General features: G+C 35.3%; 1 protein-coding gene across 1 annotated transcript; it reads right to left on the bottom strand.

Moving 5' to 3' along the window:
* Positions 1-3796: 3796 nt before the first annotated feature.
* LOC106693698 (uncharacterized) lies at positions 3797-5789 on the bottom strand. The gene is made up of 2 exons (XM_053740177.1): positions 4487-5789; positions 3797-3975 (listed from the first exon to the last, which is right to left on the bottom strand). Exons 1-2 carry the CDS (start codon positions 5787-5789, stop codon positions 3797-3799), a joined length of 1482 nt encoding a protein of 493 aa, XP_053596152.1.
* Positions 5790-9492: the final 3703 nt, after the last annotated feature.

The following is a 9492-nucleotide window of genomic DNA, read 5'->3' as shown; positions in this document are numbered from 1 at the left end:
AGCAACTATGGATAGTAACACCTCGAATTACAAATGCAGCCTTTCCAGAAGGAGCAGCTAAAATGACTTTAGCTGATTCAATATCTGACCACTTTATTTGTTTGTTATAATAATCAGATATAGTTTGATATAAGAGGTTGATTAGAAAAGATTTTTCAGTTCCCGCTTGGCCACAAATGACTAAACGGACTGGTTTCTTAAGCTTTTGAGCATGTGAACAATGCATCGTTATTTGAAGTTGTTGGTCATTGGCCTTTAAAAGTAGTTCTAAAATATCACTATTTTTTATCACTTGTGGAACACTTACCTTATAGTCTTTTCCTTTCAAATTAGAAGAATTATTGTTTTTTGTTACAGGGAATATATCTATTAATTCAGATGGTTCAAATATTTTTTAAGATTGAAAGCATTACTTTTATCTTTATCACCGTTAACACCTAATTTAACTTCTTTGAAAATATCTTCAAGAAAACTTTCATCCATTTGATATATTAATCCTCAATTTTTTTCAATTAAAATCATGTTTTTATCATGTACTTTTTTTCTTTCGACTGGACTTAAACATTTGATTTCTGTTTTTTAATCACGAAATGGTGAAAAAATTAGTAACCGTTCTCGATAATAATTATTTTCATCTTAATATTTATTATAATGGCGAGTTCGTAAAATTTTACGTTTTACACGTTCTTTCACATCGCTTTCCTCATCATAGACATCATTATTTTCATTACAACTGCCACTTTCATCACCTAAATTTTGATCAGTTTTTGCTTTGAGTTTGTTGAGATCACTATATCCAGTAGCGAAATCAGCTAAACACATCGATTCATATCGCTTATCTCGCTTACAATACTTCTCAATTATATTATCGTGATAGATATCTGTTGACTCAGGTGCCATTTTTGATAATTTTTTTTTCTGTTTCACAACTCGATTTCTTTCATCCATTGGAAAAGTAGGAACAAATACTCCAATTCAAGATGCTTTAAAGAATGGCAAATGAAGTACAAGAGCAGCAGCTTCTTGAGCTGCTAAATTTCTCGTATTAATAAATGCATTTGCAAATTTCTTTACTTTTTCAAGATTAGTAAAGTCTTCGTGAGCAAATAGCTCAATCAAAGTTCTGAAAAATTTTGCCATATCTTTTTCAATTTTTACTATATAATCAGTTAAATAACTGACACATGCATATGGATCACAGATAAATTGTATATCCATATTAGACTTCAGTAAATTTAAAATGTCTAGATTGTATGCATGAACAAAAATTCCATTGCTTTGGCGTCTCAAAAATATACGCGCCTTTGCAAACAATATCTAGCAGCGTTAATATATTTATTTTCTGACATTTCAAGCTCTGTTAAATTTTGTAAGAAAGAAATTTCTCGCGGCCTCTCACTCAATTTATCAAGAAAATTTTTAACCTTTTCAAAGTCAGATTTTACTTTTTTATTTCGTTCTTCTAGAAGCAACTTAGTTGAGATTTTCGTTTCAGGCATTGGCCATAAAGGATAGTGGAAACGGCATGATTTTATATTTTTTGTACCTTTGTAGCATGTAAATGTATGCTTATGTAACTGGCATCCCATTGCATACGAGTTATTCTTATCTAATCGACACGTTATAAATTTATAGATGAATTCGATGCATTTTTTCGGATTATGCAACTGGATTATTGCGTATTAATAAGTCTTTTTCGATTAGATCAAGTTGCAGTGCATTACTTGAGCTAATTTTTCTATTGTATTGCTCTTCATAGAGTTGTTGTAATATATGACCATTTGAGTGCAGATTGCATGAAAATGTAAAAAATCCATTTGGTGTTCCAATTTGTGTCATTGCTGCTATCAAACATTTTTTTTATCTGCCATGTAAGCAGGAGAACCAATAATTGGCGTTTAAAATTTATATGCTTTATCCTTATTAACTAATTTGTCAACTATGTCTCCGTCTAGAACATGTTTGGCCTGTCAAGACTCGTTTTCATAGCCTCTACGTGTAACAAAATTCATAGAATCTCCAGCTTGTTTTTGTACAGGTAAATTAGATTAGCCTAATCCACAATTTTGAATCACAAAAAAACTTTAAAAATAAACATTAAAAAAATATAAATCAACAATAAAATTGCTACAGATAAGAACCATTTAACTGGATTACCAATATATAGCAAATTTTGTCAATTAGTAGTAGTGAGACAGGGGGGGCTCACTCCCCCGATAACGCAGGACCATTCCTTACCGGCCGTTGCCGATACCACCTGTCGGTAATGTACCATATCCCCGGTCGGCTATTCGTGCATATCCTGGATGGGTAAGTATATCTTTAGACGTTAAAGTAGGGATTATCTTTATCGATTGCCGCTGATACCGACACTTGGTGAAATTTTATCGACCAGCGGCCAATTATCATGGGTTTGACGAAAAATACTGTCACACTATCATCAGAGCTGGTATCTTACCGTATACCAGCTCTGATGATAGCATGACATGCATTAATGTATGATCTTCCGAAAGCTTTATATATTCAAACGTGATGTTGTACGGGCACTCGCGAGAAGCCTCGAAGTCTCTGCCATCTCGCGGTTTAGTTCTTCCCCCACCCTTCTGTTTTAGCGGATACGTTATCAAATGTGTCTGAACACTTGAGGTAGAGTGGGGGAAATTAAGCTGCGCAAATGCTTCGATGACCTTTGCGTCGATTACCGTTACTAAGTTCATATTTCAGACCAAGTGGGGGATTATGAACCTGCGTCTTTTTACCCGATTACATCATCTTTGTACGTCATAGGACAAGTCCAAACCATCAAATGGATCGTCAAAATCTAAGGTATTATAAAAAAACATATCTTCTCAATTAAACTAGCGTACATCTTTCGCATTTGCAACCATATACCTGAACCACATCTTTACAGACCTCATGTATGCATTGAACGTTGTGAACATTCAGCACAAATCGAGTTCGAGGAAGTGAGTGAAGAAGAAGACAATTACATTTATAAATTACTTACTAAAGAAAAAGAAATTGACTTACAAATCTTATATTGGAAGAACTTATTACTATCATTTAAAGATCGTAAAGACTACGAACAAGCCTGTCACAGAATCACATACGTTATAGCTCATTTAATGTTCAAAACTAACTCATCAAAAAAATAAAGTGTAGACACCTCAAATGGATCAACTAAGTGAAGAAGAATTAGATTATCTAATAAACCATCCGCCGAACGTTGTATTTAAAGCCGATTTATTAACACTTTACTTTGAAGAACCGATTCAAGACTACATTAAAAGGTTTGTACGTGATATTCATCTTCTACAAACTAATTTGAATATCATTCAAACTAGACGTGATAAAAACGTGTGTCCATACTGCTGTGCATTTAAAGACTCTGTAAAAAAACTGCATCTAGTGATTGAAAGTATCGAAAAACTAGAAGAACGTACCAACAAGAAATGAAAGACAATGGAATTCATCATAGATTTCGCAGGGTTCGTTATGCCCGATGACACCTTAGTAGTGAAAGAATTGTGTGTAGTTGATATATGTGAAAATTCCTCAAAATATAAGTGTAAACATTTTATCTTTCAACCACCATTGGAGTATGATGGAGCAATTATGCAAGAAACTTTTAATGAGAGTGGGTGCGGCCATGATATCCGGTGGGACTCAGGTGCAACACCATACGACAAACTCCAAGAAATTATTAAAGATATAGTGAGCAAAGCAAGTTATATTTATGTTGACGAAAAGCAAAAAGACAAATGGTTGACGATCATGACCGATTACTCCGCACAAATTATCGACATCCAACTAATGAGACATTATTCATTTGAAAACGTGGATCGCTATAATGAGGAAAAATGTCCGCTGAGGCTATATCATCGTCGTAGAACACATGCATGTGCTTTTCAAAATATTCAACAATTAAAGCGTTGGTTTCTAAATTCTGGGGTGACAATCCATCATACGAAAAATCTGCGCAAATATATTATCAACTGTCTGATTTAAAAAAATGCATAAACGTGATATCGCTTGCCTTGATTATCACTTTCTTCTACGTTTTGCGAGGACCCAAATACGTCATGTCTACGATACACTTCCGGTAGAATTACAGAATAATGATAAAATAAGAGATTACTCATTTTGTATGGACCACTACCCAGCTACTGGTGGCGATTAGGATATCTGTAGAATATGGCTTTATCCATACCGAAAAGATTGCCCAAAGTGTATAAATAATAGTAATCCTATAAAAATAATAGTTCATAAAACAATTTGAAAAAAAACATACAATTGAATTAAAATTATGTTATTGGAATGTATCAGGTTAAGATTATAAATAAAACGAATTGATTTATCGATAAAAAAAATGTTTATTTATTTATTAAGTTAATTTTTTTAATCAATACAGGTTCTATAATATATTTTGATCTGTCTATCCTAAGTTTAAACCTTTCTCGATCTCGAGCCATTTGCTCCCATTCACCTTGTCTAGCAGTCTTGTATGCATAACTCCATGTATACATATAATGTATAGTTGGTGTCAGATCAAATTGCACAACCATGTTTAAAGTCAATTTTTGTACAGTGCTGCTGATAGGGTTATACTCAACGATACGATCGTGGATTATTAAACAATAAGCTGTTGTGTTTTGTGGGAATTTATTTGTGGATTCAAACTCCAATCGAATGTCTACTGGTCCAGATTTAATTGCCTGATTCTGCTTAGAACAGTCTATAACACAGAGCGGTGCTTCTTGCAAAAATTTGTGTTTTGTTAACAGTGGATCAGCCTCTTTATTATAGTATGAAGATTGGAAATCAGTGTACATATTATACAATAAAGCATACTGATTGTCGTTTATGTCCAAATTCAGATCCCCGTACGGATAACTCTGTGAGTTCAGGAATAACTTTACGTTACGGAGCGTACAATAATCAAATCGACTCGCATTCTTCCTTGCGTCGTTTTTTCTTGCTGTCTGAAATCCGAGGATGACGTAACGTGGCTTCTCCAGTTGTGTTGATGTTTTGACAGCCCAAATATGTCTTGATGTTGCTGGTAACAGCGGATACTCATACAATTCCCAGGTTCGAAAACTAATTGAGATAGCCGGATCACTTGTAATATAATTTAATGCTTGAATTTTTTCCTTGCCTGATAGGGTGACGTACGGTACAATCCACTCGATTTTTTGCAAAGTTAATTTTACTTCCTCAGCACCTGCTGCTTGTTGTATGTAAGCATTAATATCACTGCTTGAAATTGTAAGAATTATCTCTAGCTGAACATTTATAAGGACTTTCAGATAATCTTCAGCAAAACCACTTAAAATATTCAACGGAATCAATGAATCAAAGCTTCCTGCAGCGTTTGTTAATTTAACATCATCTTCCATCACCCAGCCAGCATTCTCCAAAGCACTCAACTGATTTGGACTGAATGATACATAACCTTTCATCAGGCTTGTTATACCAACGTTACTACTTCGATCAACTTCAACACCATTCATAAGTAAGCGAAATTCTTTAATTATGTGGCCAATCTCCATATTAACCAAGTTAGTTGTGGCAGCGACAGCAGTATTATCACTCTTGGTAAGCTTTCCGAGAATATAGAGTGCACTTTTGCTAGGAAGTATGCACAAATTTTGATTTTGGATTGTGATACGAACTTCATCATTGTTGTTCAAAGTCAACGATGCATACGGTTGATGAGCATGCAGTTCATAGTGAGCAATTGACTCATCGAATATAATTGGACGTTGAATATCTAATTTATTAGCCATTATTTTTTATATCCTCGGTCACCTACTGCACCGTACTTGTTGCCTTTCTCGTAACCGCCGTACGCTGTACTACCTTTTATGCTTGGTGTCGAATATTTATCTTTGCTATTTTTAAAATCTGTGCCGTATTTACTTTGCTGGCTCTCTAAATACTTTCTTAAGTTCTTTGAAGCTTCGTTATTGGACATTATACTCAACAGCTTACCACCTAAGTTTTTCGACACGGGATTATGCAGCAGAAATCGAATTTTATTTTATTGATCTTCCACGTAAACGTAGTCCGAGACTTTTCAGGAACAGCTCGTTCTGATGTGTTAACGCCTACTGAGGTCTTCTTCGACTGATTGTGCTTGTCCATGTTGATATCTTTTTATAGCCTGCGCCACTCTTTGTATCGTATACAATACCCATTTTATATTGTTTTCACATGTAATCTTATGGTTATAGTTTCACCCCTAAAATTAACCTATTTTCCATCCTGATCTACTATACGTAGTCTTATATTATATATAGCATCTGCGGTGATTGGAAGGTAAATGACGTGTGATGGCAACTCAACGATCTTATATCCTGGTGGTACGCTCGGAAAAAACTCATGAATTGTGTGAACTTTGTGTTCATTTATGTAAGCACCTGTGGTAATATTACACTCAACCCTTAAAGCATTTAGTTTTAGTATAGCCACAGGTAATTCCGATGAGTCCGTTTTGTTTAGCTGAAGCCGACGATTCTCAAAACCTAACAGCCGACCAATAGAATCGTTAGGTATAAAATTTATAACCTGATCACATTTAATTTCACTTCTTAGTTCATTATTATTTGCTTTTATACTGATGCTAAGTCTCGGCAATGACTTTTGTATGTATTTCTCAATATCTCTAATTTCATAACTACCGGTTGATATTTTAATTACTTTTTCTTCAACAGGAACGAATCTTTTGGGAATCTCTTTTACGGGTTGCACATCAATCTTCGGAACCAATGAAACATCATCATTTCTCGTCACTATAGTCGCATCTCGTTTTTTCCTCTTTGCAACAGATTTATCAATATTTCCAACGTTGTTATCCTCAATTTCATTCATATCTTCTTGTTCTTTATTATCCAGAGGATAAGTTACATAAAACTTATTAGCGCCAATGTCTATAGTGGGTATCGAATTGAATGTCAGCAATTCTACAAGACTCAAGACATAATTAACTTCCCGCTAAGAAAATCGACGATTTTCAAAAATTTCGGGAAGTTATTGTTTCCACCCCGATTTTCGAAAATCGAGTTTTCATCAGATGTCGACGTTTCGAGGTCCTAGGAAGCTATTCAGACTATTTTCAGAATGATGTCTGAGTGTGTGTATGTGTGTGTGTGTGTGTGTGTGTGTGTGTGTGTGTGTGTGTGTGTGTGTGTGTGTGTGTGTGTGTGTGTGTGTGTGTGTGTGTGTGTGTGTGTGTGTGTTTGTGTGTGTGTGTGTGTATGTATGTAAACTATTTTTAACTTTTGAACTACTGAATCGATTTGGATGGTTGAGGTGGCAATCGAAAGAGCTTGTTGGCCATCAACTGTCCAGAAAATTTCATATTATTTGATCGGATTGACTCGAAAATATTTGCGAATTACGAAAAAAAAAAAAATTTTTTTTTTTAGTTTTTTATTGATTTCTCCAAAACGACTTATACGATCGACTTCAAAATCTAATCAGCTCTAGTACTCAATGAAACGCGTTGAGTGCCACCTCAAACATCAAAATCGGATAATTCGTTCGAGAGTTATCGCGGGAGATAGAAATGGTGAAAAACAGGTTTTTCTAAATATTTTCGAAACGACTGACGCGATCGATTTCAAATTGTAATCAGCTCTAGAATTCAATAAAACGCGCTGATTGCCACGTCAACTATCGAAATCGATTGATTAGTTCAAAAGATATCGGCGTTGAAATGTTTAAAAAATAACATTTGATGTTTTTTTTTCCGGATAAATCATAATATAACGTACTAAAATGTGCCTGATATCATACTAACTTATCTTTTTTATGGTTTTTTTTGATCATATAATGTCATCGAACTTGGTTTTCAGTTTAAATCATATTATCAACAAAAAAATCGATAAAACGTAGTTTTTAATATTTTTATCGGATATTTCATATTTTATTGTTTCTTACATGAGTCAAAATTTATTTAAATCTTGATTTTGATCCCTGACATTGATTTCTGCCTCAATACACTTATTTTACTGAACATAATCAGGAACTAAATTTTAAAAACCGCTTCATTGATGATTTTCGATTCTTAAATTTTCAAACTTCAGCATAACAGGTAACTTGTTAGAGCTTGAGAAGATCGTAAAAAAACAATTGCATGTGATAGCATTTTCGAGCTCGAAGAGCTCGAAAATATATCTGCGCTAATGTTTTCGAGCTCTTTGAGGTCGAAAACAGCGGGAAGTTTTGGGGCTGGCCCGCAGGGTCAACCGACGCCCAGATTTTTTTTTTCCTCTAACAACTCGATTGGTGGGAAATAATTCGCCTCTAACACGGAGGACGATCCTGTCAGCGTTAACGTGAAAGACTCAGCCATGACTAATGTCCTGAGTAACTAGTCATGTCAATTTAAAGTTGTCCGGAAAGAAATTTTAGACACAAATGCCCACATATAATTGTGTCAAAGTCTTGATATCTTTTATGATTATATTTCACGCTACCAACATCGAGATATTTTACAAGGTCTTTCGGTGGTTGTAAATCACTAAAACTATCGAAATAAATTACATTATCACGACTTTTTTTGTACGCAACCCAAGGAGTTCCAGGTCCAAATCTGTCATCAAGATTGACAATAGCCGATTCGAATTCTTTAGGTCCAGTTTTTGGCAAATCGTTTCTCATGAAAACGTCGCGGAAATTGGGTATCCTCAAAGCCTTAGCGTATTTCATAAAGTCTATGTTTGTAAGTGCTCGATGTGGTAGCTCTACTTGTTTTTTGACTTACATCCAATACCAACCGGTGGATATGGCCACAAATATAGCCCCATGCCACGTCTGTATGGCTTTAAGTATAAGCCTTTACCTACAGCTATCTCTTCCATTTTTGAATTATGTCTTTTGCTCTCCTCTAACTGTCTTTTGGCTGAACTAGCATCGTTGACAGACTCCGCAACCGCTGCAGCGCCACTAGCAAGAGCACCGGTTGCTGAAAGACCTGCAAATAGGGGTATCAAGAATGGAAGTACACCACTGATTTTAGATGGAACTGGTAGAACACGTGGCTGTCGAACATTTTTCTTCCCACCAGATTTTTTCACCTCTTGTCGAGCCCCTTTGAGTGTTGATTTAATCGGATCACCACCTGCTTGCATAGCTTGCTTAGCAGCCGTTACAATTTTTCTCAACGCCACCTTGGGTCGTCTGCTGGTACTTTTCTTCTTACCACTCTTTCTCCTTTTCTTACCCACCAATCTTTTCTTCTTACCACCCATTCCCTTCTTCTTCTTACCACCCATGCTCTTTTTCTTCTTCATTCCCATTCCGAAGCGTTTTTTTACCTTCATGATTTTGTTTACACTCCAAGCAGCAGCTTTTTCTCCAATAGAAGCGTCTTTCGCTTGAAAACGTTCCCACGCTTTGTCAGCTTATATTTTATCAGCCTCGTGACGTGCTGCCAAATTTTCCCGATTTTTCGAGTAAGCAATGTCGTGATTCTTACACGTTGCA

Source organism: Microplitis demolitor, chromosome 6, assembly GCF_026212275.2.
Source record: "Microplitis demolitor isolate Queensland-Clemson2020A chromosome 6, iyMicDemo2.1a, whole genome shotgun sequence".
Classification (NCBI taxonomy): domain Eukaryota; kingdom Metazoa; phylum Arthropoda; class Insecta; order Hymenoptera; family Braconidae; genus Microplitis; species Microplitis demolitor.
Note: the sequence above shows the minus strand (reverse complement) of the source record. Positions and strands in the feature narration are given on the sequence as shown.